The following is a 23431-nucleotide window of genomic DNA, read 5'->3' as shown; positions in this document are numbered from 1 at the left end:
TTATTTTCTAAAGCCCTAAATGTTTCTGCTTGTAAACAGATATGCACAAAATACTCATAGTGACAATCATTGAGAGATATTTTTTAATCATAGGGGGGTTTGTTTGCCTTAGCGTCACCAATTCCCAAATGCGTCTAGTAACACACAAACCATGGTGTTAAGTGGGAAATAAAGAAGACCAACTCTAAGATAAACTTGTCACGAGACACATGGACAGGTAGGCTAGCTCTCACTCTTTCCTGTGTTATTGTATAATGGCTTTTTATCATCATCATCGTCATCATCATCACTAAATTAGGTATCAGAAACCTGCGTTCTAATTCCGGATCTATAGTTAACAATCTAAAGAACTGTACAGTCATGGGAAAAGCCTATTATGTCTCTGAGCTCCAATGTGCTTACCTGTAAAATGAGGGGATTGGCAAGAAATGCTTTTAAAACAGAATAGAAAAATGCAACGTAAAAATGACGACCTAAACATATTAAAATTGACCCTAATTTACAAAAGGCAAGCAGAGAATACCACGCGATAAAAAAGGAATGTTTTTCACCTGAGGGGAAGTAGGAAAATAAAAAACATTGTAAAATTCAATGGTAATGAGGATGGAGAAAAGAACTAACAGACCTTCAGCCCTGAAAAGAAGAGTTCTACAAAAATGCACCAAAAAAGTATATACGCTCTCCATTCCCTTTGACCTAGTAATTTTACTTTCGAACACAAATCCCCAAAGAAAATATCCCTAAAGAAAAACCAGAGTTCGCTAAAAAAGAATCTCCACAGCAGCACAATATGTAAGAGAAAAACTGGAAACCACCTGTAAGTGCAAAAATAGAGGCACAGTTAAGTAAAATCTGGTTTTGCTAACAAAATGGAACAGAGAGAGGCCTAGATAACCATTTTTTTGAAGTACTGACCTCTTTTCAAAAGAGTGGAAATATTCATCATGATATAATGTGAAATGGGAAGGTTTATCACAAAATACATTTGCCCTCTTTATGACTTTACCAAAAACTCTCTGATGAAAACCGTAAGAGAAATTGGAGGGATAGCACTAGCTCATTGGGTCCAGTCTTTCTATGAAATTCATTACAACGGCAGAAAATAGAAGGGGAGGATGGGAGAAGAGGACGCTCTTTAGACTAGAGCCCGCTTTTCTAACATGACTATAACGCTGTCTCTCTCTAGCCAATGCTTGATGTTTTTCAAGCACCTTCACAAAGATTGTGACTTCACTGTTTGAAAAAGAATCAGCTTTCATGGCACTTATACACCCAAATGTTAAACTTTTGTACAAAGTCTAGTGCACCAGGAACGTACACTATGAAACCATCCTAGACATATGGTTGGACTACTGTCCTCCTTTCCCCAAATGTCATCAGTGGGAAATTAAAGGAGGCATCAAGAGTTAGGAGTCATGACTTCAACAGGTTTTTAGACTCTAATGTCAACCTTAATGTGGTAGAACCTGCCATGAGGCAAATGCCTTGGAAAACTGTTGCATGTTTCTTATGCACAATTACTTCTTTCCTTGAACACTGTAAATCATAAAACCATGGCAAAAGTGATCACTCTGGTTGGTCTTGCAATAGATTCCTCTCAGCTTTAGAATATACATGGTGAATGGACTTAGCGCAGAACGTAGAATTGGTGAATATAATTATGGTATGGTATTTATTTGGGTTCAGTGGACACACCCAACTTTGGATTATCATCTCACTAAAAGCTCCAAAAAGACGGAAAAGGTAAAAAAAAATAATAACTAACTAGAATTCTTCTAAGTAACACTTCTCCCAAATAAATAAAACCGGTGACAACACTCTTGTAAAAAGGAATGTTGATGTTTCACAAAAGCCCTCCTCCTTCCAAAAAAACCCGTTTTTTCTAGGAATCAATACTATGAACTTTACGTTTCACACACTGAGATGCTGGTGTTCTTTAACATATTCTATGAATGATAAAGAAAAAAAATAATGGTGTGTCAGAAGAGAAACAGTTTTATCAAAAAGGCTAAAAGATAAAAATGGTAATAACTGGGCATACGGAAAGCGCAGAAATTCTACCAGAGACTGTCATACACACTCCCCTCAGAGATGGCTAGAGCACAAAGTCAGAAGTATTTTCAATCTTTTATATTTACAAGTAAGCGAAGTTCCAAGTTTCTAGGTTATACTAAAATGACACTGGCAATCAGCTGTGTCCAGTTTCTACTGTCACCAGCATTATCTAATAACTAAAAAACAGGCTTTCATTTTCAAAACTATTCAGCATGCCAATGTATTTCATCTTAAATCAATAGCTTCTAGAGACAGACCGTGTGTTTATTTGTAACCAGCAAATTTCAACAAGCTTTTAGAAGGAGAAAGTAGGAGAAGGAATTATCCATTTAAAAATGTATCTCAAAAATAAAATGCAAAAATGCAACAAATTCCACTGACACTTTTGCTCTGCCTGAATTATTCTTTAGAATCATATCAATATATTTTTTCAGCATTCAAATAATATTTAAGGTCACATAGGTCCTAGGATGCCACATAATAATTTATAGATTTAAAGAAAATGACAAATGTGCAGAACTCTGAAACTTGTATTAAGTAAAAAAAAATCTACACACTTTGATTTGAATTAAACCTCTATCGCATCAACCATTAACCGCTAGATGAGATAGCAATTCAGCATCGAGACAGATTGATTTAACATTTACTCGTTAAAATACCACGTGATGAGGCAGGGACGGGAGGATGTCTTTAAATAAGAAATCAACTTCAGAACGATCACATAGGTGTAAGCAAATCACAATCAGAACAGAAATTAAAATAAAAGATAACCTGCACCACAGATGCTTAGTAGGGTCCATTTACATTTCAAAGTCCTCTGTCTATGGTATTCTTAAGTATGGTACCACTAAGGTTTGTCAGAGCTACAGAGACACTTCAATTAAGGCTGTGTGGTAGAGTCCCGTGTAAATTAATTAGTTGAGGTTGCTCAGATTTTCTAAAAGCGACTGTCTAAAACAGGCTCAGAGAGATGCACGATTTGTGGGAAATTAGAACCTAAATACAACTTCTTAATCAATTCTTCTTGCTTTCCTATTTCAATGACATTTTGAGTAATGATAAATAAGTCCATGAAAATATTACTACCCAAAATTTTATTTGCTTTCAGTTAGAGGTAACAGAAGGGACTTTGAATTTTGCTTTTGATTTCAAGTTTTATTTCAGATTTAATCTAGACTTATTGGCAAGAGTTTTCATATGATAACTATGATGACTTTGATCCATATTTAGATAGAAGATGAGTCTATATTGGAAATTCACATATATTACAACTAAAGCAGCTATCTAGTAATTTCTATAAACAATGGCATAATAAAAATATGGATTTCATGATCCTGTCTTGAGACTTTCTTTACCTGCTAAATCTGTTCATTATAATTTTGCTAAATATTGAAGTTTGACATGTCTCAGCAGAGATAATATTATAGCCATTTCTTTGATTCAAAATACTAAGTAGATGACAGCTGTAAATAATTTTTAAAAGCAGTAGAATCAGATATTTGGTAAATATGATTTTTCAACATAAGTAAAATGTAGGCAGAAAATTGTAAAAATTAATTGTGTGATGGTTTCCACTGTAAATGAAAAATGAAAGCTCTCTGACGTTTTCAAGAGATCGGGAGCCTTCCAGTTATGTACATAAGAGATTCGTGAGCTCTTCTATAATCCTAAAATAAAGTCCCTACAGCTTCATTATAGGGACAGTGAAAAATTCATACTTATTGTACAGTAGAGATCATTTAGAGACTTTTTCAACTGCAGCATGGAACAGTGTTTCAAGAGCACAGACGCTGTGTGTACAAATGTATCTTTTGAGATCCTACCATTGAGAAGAGGCTGTCCTTCGAGCACATCCTGGGACAAGACTGCACTGTAAACATCTTCAGGAAATCCAGTCTTGCATAATGCGATCTCACCAGAAGCCTCCACAGACGCCTGCAACACAAGAAAAAAAATGTGTGCGGTGATTGCCACCTCCTTCAACCGAGAAACATCCCACTTGGCATAAAGCCTTGCTTTTCCCACTATTTTGTACAAATAACCCCTTTGTTTTCAGAGTGGTTGCGATTAGAGTGTAGAGGTCAAAGGGTTAATCTTTTTGATAACTAGGGTAGAAGAAACAAATCCCACTTGTCCAGTAAAATCTAAATAATGCACATTCCAGGTTCTTCTAAGGACTGAACATTTCCATCAAAATGGTCATTGTGAATGAAAAACTCTCAAGTGAAGCAGGAGGTGGGGGGACAGCCCGAGAGTTTTGAGCCTCCACAAATCACCGTCACTAACTTAACTTCGCAAGAAACATGTGTACGTTTGAGTATATTGATTTCTATATTCTCGTCTAATCCTCTATGAAGTTTGTTTCAATATACCCTTGAACTAAAAAGCATAATTGCAATATATTTACTGAAGGATATAGAGTGTCTCATACCAAGTAAAACCAGCCAATCGAAAGTATATATTTCTCTAGACTCACAGACACAGATAGAAGACAAACTTATGGTTACCAAAGGGGAAAGGCAGGGGAAGGATAAATTAGGAATTTGGGATTAACAGATACACACTACTATATATAAAATAGATAAAAAAACAAGGACCTACTGTATGGCACAGGGAGCTATATTCAATATCTTCTAATAACCTATAAGGGAAAAGAATCTGAAAAAGAATATATATATATATATATATGTATATATAAAACTGATCACTTTGCTGTACACCTGAAACTAACACAACATTGTAAGTCAACTATACTTCAATTAAAAAAAAAGTGTATCTTACTCTAATTTGATCAAGGGCAAGAACACATTAAAAATGTAAATAAAAATTAATATAATTATGTTTCCTTTTTATACTTAAAAATGAGAAAGTCACTATCTCTTGCCGTGTTCTTCTGTCTCATCACATACACAGCTAACTTCCCAGTGGGCTGAAATCTCCATCATACCAAGTGCTATCCACCTGCCGCCACCGTCCCCACCCCAAGTTAATTTCCCTACTTCCTACTGACATCATCACAGGATGATTAAGCCTCAGTAGAACTCATGCAGCATTTACGTTAATTATAAAAATCTTTACCCGGCCCTGATGGGGATCCAAATACAGGAGGAAGAGAGTGGACAGAAGCTGCCTGAAGGAGGGATTTTAAAAGCTCCAGGACCAGCCTTAGGAGAAGTCTGCACTGGGGAGGAGAACAAGAAATTGGGACGAAGGAGAAAGGGAGGCCCCAGAAATAGGGATACCTCAAAACAGTTGTCTGAATGAAGCCATACAGCACAGCTTCACAACTGCAGGACTTCCTGGATGATGCATGGGAAGTACTGCAAATACTGAAGTTGCAAGGATCCAGACTAATCTAGTATTTAAAGGATTCTTTTCAGATCCGAGTAAATCAAGAGAAAAGGACATTTGGACTTTGTTAAATCTCACACAGTATCTAATCTCAAAACCGTATTTGGAGCAACAGTGAGATATTAGGTCAGACCCAACAAATTAGCAAACAATATTAAGTCTGTTAAGGGCAAGAGAAGATTGTCTCGAGTCAAGGATACAGAGCAATTAACCCCCTTACATAGGTATCACCTTAGAGTGCAATTCGGAAACTCCTAGTAAAGGTAAAAGTAGACATATCCTACATGGCAGGTATATTCCCGGGGAAACTCTCCCATGGGCGCCCCAGTCAATGTGTGCAGCAATGTTCACTGTAGCATGGTTGTAACTGCAGGACCTAGAAACTACCTAAACGCCCATCAATAGGAAAAATGGACCAATAAATTTTCACTTAGTCAAAAAAAAAAAAATCATTAAAGTGGAAGAATTGGAGCTACGTCTATCCACGAGGTTCCATCTCAAAATACTCAGTTTCTTTAACTTTCAAGTAAGGTTGAAAGAGAAATTTAATTATAAATCAACCTAGGAACGACTATTATCTTTAGTAAGTTTAGAAATCTATTCATACGACATTCCACATTCAGACTGGCAACAAGGTGCACTGCAGTCTAAATCATGCAAACAAAACCCAAAAATCCAAAGCATGACTGATGACTGTTTTTATATATAAGGTATGAATTCAAAGGCTAATGTACAACATACATATGTAGTAAGAATATAAAAATATACGAAGTAGCGATAAGCACCAAATTTAGGAGAGTCGCTACCCCAGGGGAAGGTGAGTCAGGAAAAGCATCAGGAAGAATCCTACAGGCAGCTTTGATTTTATTTGTCATAATTCATTTCTTTCTAAAAGAATCTAAAGCAAACAGGGTAAAATGTGAAGGTGTGCACAGACATGTGGGTGCAAAGTATATCATTCCCTGTATACCCTGCCTGCTCTACGTATTTCAAAGTGAGAAAGAGAAAATCGCTAGGACTCTCTGAGAAGTAAGAACTTGGGCCTCCAACAGCCATCGAGTTTGGGACACAGGGTGATATTTTGCTACTTGCCAGCTGCAACCATCCAGGCATTTATACTGGCCCTGGCACAGAGAAAGCGCTTCTAGTTAACTTTTAGCTAACTAAAACAAAGAAAGCGAAGTCCCAAGTTCGCCACATAAGTTGGACCAATGTGTTCTAAATCTGTGTCCCAGTGACAGGTTAGGGGTTAAGGGGCCTTTTTACCTCCAGCCTTCCCACTACAGAGGGGAGCCATGGTGGGGATCCAATCCCAAGAGGTAGATGGGAACAGAGCTCGGAGGGGGCAGCAGGCCAGAGACAAACAAGGGTCACATTCCATCCTGTGGGTGGTAGGGTTAGGGCGGTGTGTGGTTTTCTAGGTGAACTCTCAGAGGGCAATGAAATCTACAGACTAGAGGAAAACTGTCATCTCTTCTTCTTTTTTTTTTTTTTGCGGTACGCGGGCCTCTCACTGCTGTGGCCTTTCCCGTTGTGGAGCACAGGCTCCGGATGCGCAGGCTCAGCGGCCATGGCTCACGGGCCCAGCCGCTCCGCGGCATGTGGGATCCTCCCGGACCGGGGCACGAACCCGTGTCCCCTGCATCGGCAGGCGGACTCTCAACCACTGCGCCACCAGGGAAGCCCCTATAATGTGTTTTCTTAAATATAGGCTCCATAAAATTATTCAAGTATGTATTTCTCCCTATTAATTTATTATTAATTTCCCCTCTTAATATTCAGTCCAGGAATAACAAAAGTAACATGTTCCTAAAGCAGACAGGAAGCACTGAAATGAATACAATCGCCAAACAGGTCTTTTGTAGATGCGTGGATATCTCATCTAATGCTCACAGCAACCTTACAAAACAGGGGCTGGGACCAAGTCCGGGATCATGCGAGACCCCAGAGCTGGTGACACAACCCATCTAGGGAAGCCAGCTCCAACTCATGAAGCCTCTAGTGCCAACAGCTTTTTGGACATTGAAAGTTTTGTAGTCTCACCCATGATGCTTCAACGTTCTCCAACATTCATTCTCAACCCGGGGTGGTACTGCCCCCTCAGGACATCTGGCAACATCTGGACACATTTGTCATTGAAACTGGAAGAGGTGACGCCACTGGCTTTTAGTGGCCAGAGGCCAGGGATGCTGCCAACCATTACACAATGCCCAGGACAGCCCCTACCACAGAGAATTAACCAGCCCCAGATGTCAATAGGGCCAATGTTGTGACACCCTGCTCCACAGTGACACAGAAAACCAGTGACCACTACCCTTAACACCCCCAGCAGTGCAGAGGTCACTATCTATCCCAACAGCCCACGAAACTCTTACTGGAACGTTCTCCTTTTCCGAAAGCCCAAAGCCAGCTCCTGTGGCTTCCCCCCCCCCGCCCCCGCCCCAACATTAACTCATCACTGCGGGGACCAGGGGGAGGGCTCCAGAAGTTCAAAGAGAGGAAACCTCCTCTCAAAAAGTTCCGTGTACAAGGAGGGGGCAGTGAATCGCATGCATTTTCCTAACTTGAATAATGTACTCGGCTCTGCTGCCGAAGTGCAAAAGTGGGCAATCAGTAGATGAATAAACGTAGCTCTGGTCATTCAAATAAAACTTCATTCATGGACATCAAAATTGAAATTTCATATAGTTTTCAAGGGTCAAAAGTTATTATTATTATTACGATTTTTTAAAAAGCATTTAAAAATGTGAAAAAGATTCTTGGCCATACAAACTCAGGCAGCAGGACTGAAGTTTGTGGATCCCTGGAATAGGATGCTAAATTTTATAAAACACCGCCATCTTGCTTAATTCTCACAATGGCCCCCGAGGGGACTGTAATTACCCGAATTTTACAAATAAGCAAACAGATTCTCCCTCAGAGGTGAATACCCAAGACCTCACCTCCAGGAAGAGGAAGGGGCAAGATTCTAATCCTCTAGTCTTGCCAAGTAGGACAAATAGTTACAATTCTTTGCAGAAACATGTATTAAGTGTCCACTTGCCAGGGGAAACAGAAGGAAACACAGCCCTGCACTTAGGAAGTTCAAGGCTTCAAGTGAGAGCAAAATAGAGATAATTGCAATAGAAAGTGGCAGTGAGAGGTAGAGGGATGCAGAGGGCATGGGGAGAGCCCAGGGCAGGGATCTGGGGGCCTCCCAAGCCGAGCCCAGGAGGAGTCAGGCAGTGGGGGGGGGGGGGGGGGCGGTGGGCAGGGAAGCCATCCCAGGCAGTCACTGCTTGAGCCAGAACAAGGCAGCAAGAAACAGCACACTGCCTGGGGAATTACAATGAGTTCAGTGTCACGGGAGTCCAAGAAGCAAGGCAGGGAGTCAAAAGTTGAGGCTGGAGAGTTAGACAGTGTTAGATCATAGATGGCTGGGGGCTTGGGGTTATCCTGTTGGCTGTGGGGAGCCAGGCACACATTCTCAGCACAGGCAGATTGTGTTTGATAGAGAATCCTCTGATGCTTCGTGGGAAATGTGTGTGTTTTTTGGGGGGGCAACAAGTGACAGGTTGGCGACAAGTTAGGGCACAGACTTGAATCAGGCAGGGGCTGCAGGAATGAGAAAGGGGCGATTGTATCAATACGCAGACAGTTAAAATTGATTCCTCGGCAGGGACTCGAGTGGGAGGGAGGGGAGGGAGGGAGGAAGGAGGTTCTGCCCTCCTCCTCCGTGTTTCCAGCTGAGTGACCGTGGACATGAGTGGCACAAGCTAAGACAGATAATCGCAAAATTATAACGTCCGGAACAAAGTGCTAAAGCAGCAGAATGGGATGATAAATCTGCCTGTAGAAATCAAAGAAGACTCCATAGCTGCAGTGACATTTAGGCTCTGCCTTTAAAGATGATTAAAATTTTGCCAGGAGAAAGAGGAGGAAGTGGAAAAGGGCATCCCAGGCAAAAGGTACAGCAGAGACAAAGGCCTTGTTGATTTATATTGAGCGCGCAGTCAACCCAAACAACCCAGGTCTTTTTTACCAGGCAACTGTTAAGTAGTGGCTTCCAGTATCTTTGCTCTGACTTGGGGCCCTGAGGGGCAGCAATTACATTTAACCCTCCAAGACTTGATCTCGATAAATTAATACTCCCATCCAGATTTAGTCATTCCTCCCGGCTGTCTGGATCACCCCAATGTCTTCATAATGATGCTACTCTGATGTTAAAGACAGGGCATGACACATGCCCAGACGTGGCCCTTCCCACTGACCCAGAGCCATAAACCAGGCTCTTAAGAGGGACAGCCCAGACTTTCAACACGCCAGACTGCCTGAGTTTGAATCCTGCCCATCACTTACTATCTGTGAGACCTCAGAAGTCCCAGTTCCCCCATGTGTGCAATATGTATATTGAGATAGCACCCACGCACAGGGCGGGTGTGAGGATTAAACGAGATCACATGTGTAAAGCACTTAGAATAGTGTCTGGCACGTGGTTATTCAGTGTATTAGCCCTGAGTAATATCAGTATTGATACTATGATGACAACACGATTCTACCTCGTACATCTGTCCTAAAGCCCAGTCATTCCCAACTTACTCAGCATAGCAAGTAATCTGGGACATTCACCAAAAATTGATTCCTGGGTCCCAACCCAAGACTCACTAACACAGAATCTTAAGAGCTGTGGTGGATAAATCAGTATGTTTAACAAGTGCCCGTGCAGCACTGGGCAGCCACACATCCAACCCAATACCTCCATCTCCCCAAACCTTTCTGAACTCCAGATATCGGCATGCCTGCCTTTCCGCCCTAGTCTCCAAGGTTGAATAACTTTGCAACAAAAGGGAATAAAGAAACAATTATTTTTTTCTGTTCTGAACAAGTCCATGCTGTTTCCTAGTTACTGTGTACATCTGAAAATGAAAATTGCAAGCCAACCTTTCCTCATTACTGGCTGCAGAATTCTGCCCCAGGTCAGCATGGGGCCCTCTATTCTTTTGTTTGAACACCACATTTTTCTGGATTTGGCTTTTTTTTTTTTTTTTTTTTGCGGTACGCGGGCCTCTCACTGTTGTGGCCTCTCCCGTTGAGGAGCACAGGCTCTGGACGCGCAGGCTCAGCGGCCATGGCTCACGGGCCCAGACGCTCCGCGGCATGTGGGATCTTCCCGGACCGGGGCACGAACCCGTGTCCCCTGCATCGGCAGGCGGACTCTCAACCACTGCGCCACCAGGGAAGCCCTGGCTTTTTTTTTAATTGGGACATTAACCCATCCCCAGTCCATGAGTAATTCCCCTGTTCTCCACAATTCTTCCAAGATGAAAGCAGTGGGCACGTCCTCCTGGCCCACCAGGATGAAATTCACGCTGAGCAGAGGATCCCCACTCATTTAGTGCTGCTCTGTGTGCTCAATACAATCAGCTCACCTATCCTGAGTTTCAATTTCCTCTTACAAGTATTTGCTCTACTCTTCCCAGGCAGAAGATCGACCTCCTTGTCTAAAAAGGACAGAAGCATAATGGGAGCGGAGAAGTTCTGCGGGCCTGTTAGGATTGGTCTATCTGTTCCGGTTCTGAACCCACAGTGACATCGCTTTTTATTCTCGTTATGATTTTCCCATAGTCTCAGTACCACGAGCTTTCAAGCTGAGTCCACTACTCTTTGAGGTTCCTATTACCGTGATTCTTTTTTATAGTCTTCCTTGGTCACTGGCTCTGCTTTCCAATTTCCTCCAAGTCACTCCCGAATCCAAGCTCTTAAAATATTCCACCGAAGCCAGAGCGGACCTTTCCATGCCCCTCTTCTTCCTGATCAAGATCATTCATGGTGACTGGCTCAACGTTTCACATCTGAAAGCAGCCCAAACCTAATGGAAACTTCCTCTTTTCTTTCTGGCTCTGAAGACAGCCTACCTAAAACCGAGGCTCTTCTGATTATCATAAACTCTTTAAGTTTAACCAATTGAATGTTTGGTTCCCCCCCCCCCATACATTGATCTCTACCTTTTTTCCCTTTCAGATGGTCAGAATCTACTAACAATTAAAGTACTGAGAAGGTAGATGATCAAATACAGTCCACAAAGCTGGAAAACTCTTTTTGCTTTATATGTCTGTTCCCCTTATTCTTTACGGAAACAAAGGCAGGAATGTGTGTAGTAGTTAAGACCTGGGCCTCCAAGCAAACCTGCTTAGGTTTAAATCCTGGCTCCCCTCTGGCTACGTATGTGACCTTGACAATCTTTATAAATTCATCTCTGCCTCCACCTTTTCCATAATAATAATAATATGGAGAAGAAGAAGGAGCGGGGGGAGGAGAAGAAGAAGAAGAGAAGTACTGGCCTCCTAGGATTGCTTTGAGGCATAGCAACAACACCTAATTCACCATAAGACAAGGGTTAGCTATTGTCATGATATTGTTGGGGTTTTTTTTGTGAAGACTTTTATCTCTTTGCTACATAAATACCCGAGAAATATTTTTAGAATTTTGTGAAGTAGGAATACTGAAAAGAAACCAAGGTGATGCACTGTTGGTGGGTATGTAAATAGATACAGCCACTATGGACAACAGTATGGAGGTTCCTTAAAAAACTAAAAACAGAATTACCATATGACCCAGCAAGCCCACTACTGGGCATATACCCAGAGAAAACCATAATTCAAAAAGACATGCACCCCCAATGTTCACTGCAACACTATTTACAATAGTCAGGTCATGGAAGCAACCTAAATGCCCATCGACAGACGAATGGATAAAGATGTGGTATACATATACAATGGAGTATTACTCAGCCATAAAAAGGAACGAAATTGGGTCAGTTTTAGAGACGTGGATGGATCTAGAGACCGTCATACAGAGTGAAATAAGTCAGAAAGAGAAAAACAAATATCATATATTAACACATATATGTGGAATCTAGAAAAATGGTACAGATGAACCGGTTTGCAGGGCAGAAATAGAGACACAGAAGTAGAGAACAAACATATGGACACCAAGGGTGGGAAGTGGCGGGGGGCGGGGTGCTGGTGTGATGAATTGGGAGATTGGGATTGACATGTATACAGTGATACCTATAAAATAGATAACTAATAAGAACCTGCTGTATAAAAAATTTAAAAAAAGAAAAAAAAGAAACCAAGGTGACAAAGAATAAAACTTCATTCACAAACATGTACAAAAGAAAACAAGTGAAATTCCTTTCATAACAGGTGATGTGTGGGTGTGGGTGGGTAGCGGTGGTGGGGGGACAGCTCTGATGATGCTTTTATTATGCCTGTATGTCTTCCAAACAATATAAGCAATTAGTGAAGACACTTTTAAAGCAGTTAGTGGGGAACATGGTAATAGAATAATGGAACCCTTCAAGACCAATTCTGCATGACTAATTTTTTTTTAATGTTTAAATCCAATTTATCACCATACATTTGCCAGATTCTCTACATTTCACAGGATTCTATCCATGACGTGGGAGGCTATGTTAAAAAGATTATTCAAGAGCTAGTGCCACTCTTTAAAGATCTTTCTCTGCATAAGTCATGCCACTGATGACACTTTGGATTTCATATCCCTGGAAATATGCTTGAAACGTGCAGAAGTTTAACCCTGGACTTTGATATTTTTGTTTTGTCACGTACTGTCCTGGAGGGAGAGCACAGCGTTTTGAACGGGTTAACTCTTTCTTGCCTTCATAATACAACCTAGACCACCTTAGGTGCAGGGGTCACACTGCCCCCTGTGACCCACCTCGTGTCCATCTTGATTTCAATTCTGTTATTAGTACAGGTCCTTGAATATCTCTGGTATCAGTACTTTTATTTTTTTCTGATTTTCATTTCTTTTAATCAAGTAAGGACAAAGAGAGTCAAACAGCGGTGTTGATGCTGGTCCAGGAACCTGACAACCGTGCTGACCTTGAACTCTGAGCTGGAGGACAGCACTGCAGTACAAACGCTTGACAGACAAAAATCAGAGCGCCTCATCGGAGATGCAGTTTAGAGTGTGGACTTCTCAGGAGTTGAACCTATCAGATCTTAGGACCACATACAAACATGTAGCAAGTCATGTCCACAGAGGTCTGTGCAGTCGCTGATCTCTTCAGCCCCTGTGAGGGGAGGCTTCCTAGGCATCAAGACTTTGTGGAGTGGAGTCTCAAAAGATAGACAGGAGTTTACAATAAGCATCTGGATGTTTAACGTCAGGGGTAGCAACGCTACACCTACAGATTGACTCGGCTTATAGAAGTATAACACAATCCTGAGACAGTGGCTCAGGCAGTTATGCAATTAAACTGCCACTGAAAGTTCCAGAAGTGCCTACAGCAATTCCAGTAGACGTGGCCAATCCTGGCTTTGATTGATTTTGCCCCATCAACTCATTACACTCAGCAGAGACTGCAACATGCTTTTACACAAGGTTCAAAATGCCATCAAGTAGTAGAGTACGTGGCATCAGACTGTGGCTATAATCAACTTGGAAATTAACTAAATGCACTGAATGTTGGTGATTGCTAATATTTATCGAGTGCCTAGGAACGGTGCTACAATGCTTTCCATGCATAGATCTCAACAATCTTCACAACAACCCTACAAGGTAGGTACTATTACTACTGCTGTTTCGCAGGCAAGGAAGCAAACTGAAGGGAAACCGCCATGAGGCATTTAGCTAGTCAATTTAGGGATGATATTCAAACCTACACCAAAAGGCTTTGCGGACCACTGTTAGCCACTGCCCCATCTCATACACACACACATGCACACACACACACAAACCAACCATCAGGAAGCAACCTCAGACCCTGGCTAAGGGCTGGAAATTGTCCTATAAGAATTAAGACCAAGTGACAAATCTACCTGCTGCCATTGTGAATTTTTTCCTAAAATACGATTCTCAAATATGACTGTGATATACGTTAACAGAATAATTACAGTGTTTCTGTTCACCATGTGAAAAAAACGGAGAGAAGACATCAGGTCAAACTTTTATAAACAATTTGTTTTTTAAGTCACCCCACTCCCCGCCCTACCCGGCCTCCACCATAACCAACCCCAAACTCTTCTAAAAGCACACATGGAAAATTATCAGTAAATACCCACCATGGTGAGTGTATTCATTTTCTGTAGGTGATGTATCGATGAGGGCTTAATTACAGCCTGTGATAGACTCTTTGTACACTTTCTGTACCCCACACTCCTTGGTCTTCATGTACAATTACGTCTGTTTCATAAAACCTGGAACATGATTTCACTTTTTAAAAATGGTTACCAATGCTTCTAGTGCCTGTAACTCTGATTTAATTTGAATAGCTGGCCATGGTGATGATTTATCTCATTCTGAGTCCTTGATGAGATAATTATCAAGACAATTATACCATTATTCTTGTGAGAAAATCACATTCCCAGCACAGCCTCCAGAAATGTGCTGCCATGAAGAGGGCTCTGTCAATAACGTCAGAGTTCCAAGCCATTCCTGAATCTGCTCCCAAAGCAGCACCCTGCCCGGCGGTGTTCTAGGTTAAGCCATGAAGAAGCCAGCGCACCAGCCCTGCATGCTAACCCACAGGTTACAGGGCTAATGTCACCAGTTTCAGGTTCAACTCGGGGGGACTGCAGACTAGCATTTCTTCCACCCATGGTTATCTTGAGTAGTTTAAGCCTGGCATTTGGACAATTGCACTGTATAACCTGTAGAGGGGGAGTGCATCTTCCCTTCTCGAAGCTTCTTTCCGTGTGGAAGGAACTCTGCTTTCCTAATACTCTCATCTGTTTCCACTCCACCTGTCAGTCAGACTGAACAGCAGTTCTCAAAGTGTGGTCTCGGGATCCCTATGGGTCCCCAAGATCCTTCCAGGGGAACTGAAAAGGCAAAACTACTTCCATGATATAACAATATTCTTATCCTTTCCACTCGCATTCTCTCACGAGTGTCAAGTGGTTTTCCAAAGGGTGAGTGATGTGTCATACCTTCACAGAGTAAACGCAGAAGCAGATACAGGAAACCCACTGTCTTCTACTAAGTCAGACATGGAGATATGCAAAAATACAAAAGCACAATGCTACTCTTCCTACTAATTCCATTGTTCTGCTTTGGAAAATATAGTTATTTTTCATAAAAATTGGTATTTGTGTTACATAATGGGTTTAATACTTTTAAATGAATTAAATCAATACCATACAATTTCCTCAGTTTAATTTCTAATATGCTAAACAACGGTAGATATTACCCACATTATAGAAGCTCATTAGGGCACTTAATGATTTTTAAGAGTGTAAAAGGGCCCTGAGACCAAGAAATGTGTGAACTGCTACTCTAGAGAGAAGAGGGATGAACTGAACTTATTTGAAGGCTGAATTCGAAATAACAATCTCGGCACCTGGTGCCCGGCTCTGCCCCCTACTCCTCCCACCTGGGAGTCGCAGGCCCACAGAGAACAAGCGTGGTGATCTCATTTTCCACGCTGGGAGCTCACGGATCCCCTGCAGCACTTGTAGGTGGGGGGGCAGCACCACCTGCAACTGAGTGAGCAGGTCTGTGGAATTCTGGGGTTCCATATTGGCAACAGACAAGCCCACGGATAAAGGCCACGCCTTCCAGCCCAGATCTCACCAGAACCATGGTGAGATTTTCCTTTCCTAACTTGACTCTCATGGCTTCTATTTCACTCTGTTCAGAACCTGGTTCAGGGAGGAGAGGTCCCATTTATTGGGCCCCTTCAAAGACTTAGGCATTTGGTGTACTCTCTGGAGACTTTGAGAAATAATAAAAAAAGGAATCCAGTGCTGGGGAGGAAAACAGTCGCGGAGGTACTGGGGCTCTGGGCAGGGGAGGAAGGGTGCTTTCCTAGGGCCCTGCCTGCTTTTCAACTTGGTGGTTTGTAGTCTTGATTGTGCAGTGTGGTGGGTTTTTATAGTTGGGCAGGTAGCTTTTAACATCAACAGGCTTTAGTTCCTAAACCACAGGGTATTTTGATCTTGATGTGTGACCACAACTTACGGTGGTTATTCTCTAGGAAAGTGCTTGTTTACAGAGGTAGGGCCCAGAGCAAAGACGGTGGACTTCAGGGAAGGCCATGGACCAAGGAGACAGGCCACGCGATGACCACAGCCAAATGGCAAAGGCCTTTGGGTGAGGGCTGTAGCAGCATGGCCTTGGTAAAGGTCTGAGGCAGCTCAGGACTCCTGGGGGTGCCCGTGAATGAGCAGAGACAGCTGAGGCACAGAAAAAGGGGATTATTTCAACATCTCCTGCCTAAAGACTAGTGAGCAGAACAATATTTGCTATTTTTAAATGGCAGTGAACTCAAGAGCCTTGTGGAGGTTCTCACTTCAAATTACGAATGACAGGTCTAGGAGGGCGGCACTGCATTGTCTGCCTCTAATTCTGCTCTGCATTCGGAGGCCAAAGAAGGCACATCTTGGCTTCTTGTAACCCGACCACAGGCTCAAGGGCCAGCCTCCACCAAGCAGTCTGGACTGATCTTTATAAACTAAGGAGAAATCTTCCCCCGCACATGGCCTTTTTTGGCCAAAGCAACCCCACAGCAAGTGGTGAGAGACAGAAAACACCTGCTCCCAAGACAGTGCATCCCCCAGTCATCTATCCAACAGAACCCACGCTGGGGACAGTGGCGGGCTGACAGCCTCAAGGGGCTCACAGGGGAAGGCCAGGTAGAAGGTTTGAATGTGCTGGTTGCAAATCAAAATTCATCTGGGAGAGGCTCCCTGTGGGAGGTTAAATTTAGCATTCTGTATTTATCCGGGGGGAGGGGACCCACCTGTGCCTTCTGGGTTTTCTTTCAGGAAGCTGGCATTTGAGATACTGTCACCTATGTGCAAGGTTCAGAAATACCCCCGGTGGCGATCCCCATCTTTTCGGAGGTGCCCTTCCTTCTCATCCAGCATATTCTGTCTCTGTAAGTCTCCATTTCCCCTTTGACCTCTGTGTTTAGTTCAAAGGTCACGACTTACAGACAACAGGCTTAGCCCCATTAGCATTGGGTAAAGACTCGACCAGGGAAGGTTCTTGCCACCCACGGTGAGTCCTTCCCTCAGATGTCACCTGCTTCCTATCACGGTCTTTGGGACATTTAAGAACAGGCTCTGGGGTCATAATGTCGCCTAGAAAAACTCTCCTAGGATCAGGATCGGTTTGCTTTCCAACTTTGTAGGCTGCACAACTACAGGCATACGCAGCTTTACTGCACTCTGCAGGTATTGATTTTCTTTTTTTACAAATGGAAGGTGTGTGGCAACTGTGCATTGTCAGATGACGGTTAGCATTTTTTAGCAATTAAGTCTTTTTTTTTGCTGTACGCGGGCCTCTCACTGTTGTAGCCTCTCCTGTGGCAGAGCACAGGCTCCGGACGCGCAGGCTCAGCGGCCATGGCTCACAGGCCCAGCCGCTCCACGGCATGTGGGATCTTCCCGGACAGGGGCACGAACCCGTGTCCCCTGCATCGGCAGGCAGACTCTCAACCACTGCGCCACCAGGGAAGCCCTGAAGTCTTTTTTGATGAAGGCATGTACATTGCGTTTGTAGACATAATGCTATTGCACACTTAAAAGACCACAGTATAGTGTACACAGAACTTTTATATGCGCTAGGAAACCAAAAAATTTGTGACTCCATTTACTACGGTATTTGCTTTATCACACTGCTCTGGAATCTAACACACAGTATTTCCGAGATGTGCCCGCGCTGCTGTGACCATCTTGCGTGCTGCATTAGGCTTGAGGATTCTTTATAAAGTAAAGCTATTGATCGTCCAGGACTTCATGAAGTTGGGAGCAAGACTGTCCTGAGAGAGTCCATCTCTCCCTCTGAGGGTGACTGCCACTCTTTGGAATGAGCACACACTTGATAGGTAAGAACATAATAAACTCAATGGTTAATGCAAACTCTGCGGAAGGCTTAGCGGAACCCTTACTCCCTCCTTCCATATAGAGCTACGTGAGCAACGTCCCACCTCCACCCACTCCCCATCCTCTGTCAACCTTTCTGGTCAGTTTGGATGAAACGACTGGGCACACAGAGCCTGGTCCCTTCCTCACCTCTTTTCTGTTGGGTGCCCAGCCTCCTTCCACAGTGCAAATGTTGCTATGCTGCAGATGACCTTAAAACAGCAGGATCCCTAGGTGGGAAGCTGGCTCTCATCCAGCACCATTAAAGACGGGAGGCGGGTGGAGGGGGAGGGGAATTAATTCAGTGACCTATGTATGTTCTACCCTCGTCCTTCTCAGTAATAAAGGTTGTATTGTGGTTCTTTATCTGCTGACTCTTTTGTCTTATTCATCCAGAACTCAGATGGATAAGAAGCACTATTTATTAGGTCTCTTCAAAGACAACAAAATTACCAACAAGGTCTCAACATTACTGAATACTCAGAGGCCAAGGCTGAAGATCAAAAAGAAGCCAGGCCAAATAACATCCTGAGACCGCCAGCAGGGCCACAAGACCACTAGGATGGCTGGACACTGAGGGTCTGAGAGCAGACAACCAAGTCTCTTCAAGTGCTCGGGGAAGCCCAAGTCCTGGGAACAGAGAATCACATGTGCCCCTGCATTGCTGGGTGTCTACAATTCAGGGCCAAGCCGGCTTGAGGTCAGGAAAAACGGCAATTCACAGCACTGTCAACCAATCAGTTACCTGCATCTCTTAAAATCACCACTAGGGGTTGTTTGGCCAGAGACAGAAATCACCTACTTCCACAGCAGCCTAGCCTAATACTGGCTCAGTGTTAGATTTTCCCATTCATAAGGCCAAAGGTTGCTCCCTGGAATTGAGATCCTTGAAGTCTTCATTCTAGAGTCCAAATTCTCCTCCAGGCTGCAATCCTACAAAATCTTGAATAGAAAGACTTATCTTGCTCCCACTGGGTGGAGACTTCCAAGGACCTGATTGTTACCAGGGGGGAAGAAATACTCAAACCCTGGGAGGTTCTAGAGGTGTGCCTTTGGGTTAAGCCAGGCTGCATTCAGACTTTTGTAAAATGGATGATGATAATGATGCCGACTTATCTCAGGAGGCTGAGGTGAGGATTACATAAGACAATGCAGGCAGCCTGCTTGGCCTGGAACATAGTAAGCACTCCACAAATAATAGATTTAATCACGAGTGAGCTTTCCAGAAGGCTCACACTCCTTGGAAAGATACTATACAAACCATGACTGGAAACGTTAGGCAAAGAGAATGGGCAACAAATAGCAAGGCCAAGCTACAGACGAGTTACAAACGTCATTCCATGGACTAGGGCTCTGCAGACACCGCAAGGAAGACGAAAGGCCGGAACATATACAAAAACAATCTCCATCGTGTTAGTAACCAAAAGAATGCAAATTGAAACCAAAAAGAGATACCATTATGCAGTCCACCAGGTCGTTAAAAATGCTAAAGCTTAACTAGAGTATGTATACTAAGATTATGAAAAAAGAAAAGTATGTACATGGTGCTGGTGGAGCAGCTGGAGAACAACTCCTGCAGTAGCTGGTAAAGAAGAACAGGCACATAACTTGTAACCCAGCAATCCTACTCCTTGGGACATACCCCAGAGCAGACCAGCATTCCATCACTGGGAGCTTGCTGGAGATGTACTGAATCAGGAGCTCAGGGGATCGGGCCAGGAATCTGTTTAACAAGCTTTAGGTGATTTTTATATAAGCTAAAATTTGGGAAATGCAGCCCTAGAGTATCCCTGGCACTTATGACCAGGTGGCATGTACAGGAATGTCTGCAGCAGCAAAATTCTGAAACCAGACACACAGTCCATCAGCAATAAACTGAGTAAGTAAATTGTACCGTATTTATAGCATGCAGTGCTCTAGAGCAGTGAAAATGCATACATTATAGCTACACGACTCAGTTGAATGAATCTTACGGACATAATACTGAGAAGAAGGAATCACAAAAAATATATTATATATACATATACACACACATTTGTGTATATATACACACATATACATACATACACACGTATACATGGTACATTTACACATATATGCATGATATATACACATTTATATAAACATCTCTATATATACATTTACACATATATAAAAGGAATATATACATAGATGATGAAACTATAAAGAAAATCGATGAATAATTATCACAAAAATGAAGATAACGGTTACGTCTGGGAGGAAGGAGGGAAATGGGAACAGTACTCTGGAGACTTTCAAGGCACTGGTAATATTCTATTTCTCAAGATGTCTGGTAGTTGTATGGACATATTTTGTAAACTTTAATTATTGTTTAAACTGCATGTATGCTTTATATACTCCTCTACATGTACCACATTTTACAATGGAAAAAGCTGTTTTAAAAAGTCTATCCTGCCTTAATTTTTTTACCTACATTCAAATAAATATCAAACCTAGGAACACAGGCTCCGACATCAGGCTGCTGGCATTTGAATCCTAGCTCCATCACTTAACAAAATAACTTTGGGCACCTCAGTTTAACCTATCTGTACTTTGGTGTCCTCAAACGTAATTGAGTAAAATTTTTTTGCAAATTAAATGAGTTAATAAATGTAAAGTACTTTGAACAGTGCCCGCACGTAGTAATTACTCAAAAATAATGCAATATTATTAAGATAGAATGAAACTAAGTTAAATGTAACATTTCTTGCATCTAATCATCAATAAATCATCAACATCTACAAGAACAATGAATCTACCTTCACTCTGTTTTTGCAGATTCTGTACTGGCATCAACCAGTATGATAAGACTACCCTTAACCCTCTCCTCTCTGCTGGGTCCTCATGATCATGTTAAAAACATTCAGAGACTAAGTAACCTACTCTGGTTGCAGGCTAGTCTCAAAACAACACACACACACACACACACACACACACACACACACACACGCTTGTGTCCATGAAAGAACATTAAAGAATTAAATCACAGAAGCAAAGAGACAGACCTACGAAGACACCAGAATAGCTCCTGTTTGATTACCTGTAATTCCCAAATCAAATTGCTGACAGAATGACACTCCATATATATTCATCCCTTTCCCTAATTGTATCCGCCTAGACAACATCTGTTAGAATTAAAGGAGGAATGTTAAAATATGTGCCCTTCAATTGTGGCTTCCACATGCCATCTAAGGGGCACTGGCAGCATTCCATGCAGAAGGGCAAGTTATCCCCCTGGAACACTGAACACAGAACAGAGCTTCGAACGTACCAAGTACTCAAACAATTAAATTACCCCTTGATTATGTTTGTGTAAAACGAGGGTAATGATTATACCCCCAAATCTTCAGTTAAAGATCTTACATCTTGTTTACCATATGAAAGCACTTTTCTAAATGATGTATATACATCAACCCACCTACTCTTCCTAACAACCTTATGACAGATACTACTTATTACCCCCATTTTACAAACAGACATCCTGCATGATAGAAACGCCACACATGCTGTCCAAGTTCACACAACAGCCAAGTGTCAAAACCAGGGCCCCAAACAGGTCGTCCTGCTCCAGAGCCAACATTCTTAACCATTGTGCACACTGCCTCACTAGGCAATCAGCACAACTGGAGAGAGAAAAAAGGACATCCAGAAGCCTATGGCAATCTGTACTTAATAGAGGAAGCATTTGTTTAGAAAAACCAGAAGTTTTCTTTGACAAATGACAGCTACCCACATGTTAAGAACTCCTATTTCGGGGCTTCCCTGGTGGCGCAGTGCTTGACAGTCGGCGCCTGCCGATGCAGGGGATACGGATTTGTGCCCCGGTCCGGGAAGATCCCACATGCCGCGGAGCGGCTGGGCCCGTGAGCCATGGCCGCTGAGGCTGCGCGTCCGGAGCCTGTGCTCCGCAACGGGAGAGGCCACAACAGTGAGAGGCCCGCGTACCGCGAAAAAAAAAAAAAAGACCTCCTATTTCATACCAAATACAAAAGTAAATTTCAGATAAGCAAAATATCTCAATGTGGAAATATAAAGAGGTAAATATAATTTGATACAGCATGATGTTTGAGAAGACTGTGTTTGGAGGTGGACAGTCTCAATTTATATCTTGGCATACCCGCCAAAGTAGTATTCCAGAAACACACCATATGTATATATATTTAATTTATTATATATAATTTTATTCCAATATATACAACTTATATATAATATATAATACATATTACATGTTATGTATATTATTATATATTATTTATTTTAATTATGAAGAACCAAGACTTCAGAAAATAAGATATCAGAGTCTTGACGATTCTTAACAAATCCATTACATACACAAACACTAGAAAAAGTAACCTCACTGTTTTCCAAAATGCCTTTATTCTAGGCCATAAAATGTTATAAGCTATCTACACATAATCCGTTGTTATCTACATTCAAATATACCACTATCCCCCTTTCAAACAAAGCTCCATTGAGACAGCCTCAAATAAAGGGAAAGACCATAAACCAAATCACGGATTTAATTCAGCTTCATTTACAAGGCACTTAGCTATAAATCAGATGGTAAATTAAATCAATGGTTATGCGATTCTCCCCAAATGTTCTTAGCTATCTGTCAAACAAAAAAGACAGAACTGTAAATAAAATTTAATGCTGAAAACACAAACACTGTATGTAAACAATTGCTTTTATGGTAGAAAACTATGTGTAAGGGCGGAACACAAGTGAAGTACCAATTAGATATCAATAAGCTAAAGCCACACAAGAGTACAATCTTTCTAAATATTGTGAAGTCCACTCATGTACAAACATAAATGAATTAGAGCTGCCTTGAAAAAAACCAGACCCTTGGTGGGCCATTCCCTCTGGATATGGATTCCTTAGTCCTTATCCTTATGCATGGAATCCTCCACCTAGATTCTAGCTCTACTCAACATGTATTATAAATGGAGAGAAAAGGCCCTCAGAAAGAAAGCTTGGGACAAGCATGGCGCTCTGCATCCTTCATGGCAACCTCTCAGATATTTAAAAAAGCTACACAAACACAAAAGAGGATCAACTATACCCAAAGATGCACTGATCAGCTGGAAAACTAGCAGTCTGTGGTATTGTAACCCCCAACTTAACCT

At 42.2% G+C, this 23431-nt stretch overlaps 1 protein-coding gene across 1 annotated transcript in view; it reads right to left on the bottom strand.

The window, feature by feature from the left end:
- The window catches only part of CDH2 (cadherin 2), a 215007-nt gene that overhangs the window by 181277 nt on the left and 10299 nt on the right, over positions 1-23431 (bottom strand). The window contains exon 2 of the mRNA XM_082852826.1: positions 3879-3990. Coding sequence (XP_082708952.1) covers positions 3879-3990 — 112 coding nt within the window. The remainder of the gene's footprint in view (positions 1-3878; positions 3991-23431) is intronic.

This window comes from Leucopleurus acutus, assembly GCF_964270905.1.
Source record: "Leucopleurus acutus genome assembly, chromosome: 13".
In the NCBI taxonomy this organism is placed as follows: Eukaryota; Metazoa; Chordata; class Mammalia; order Artiodactyla; family Delphinidae; genus Leucopleurus; species Leucopleurus acutus.
This window is presented reverse-complemented; position numbering and strand designations above follow the sequence as displayed.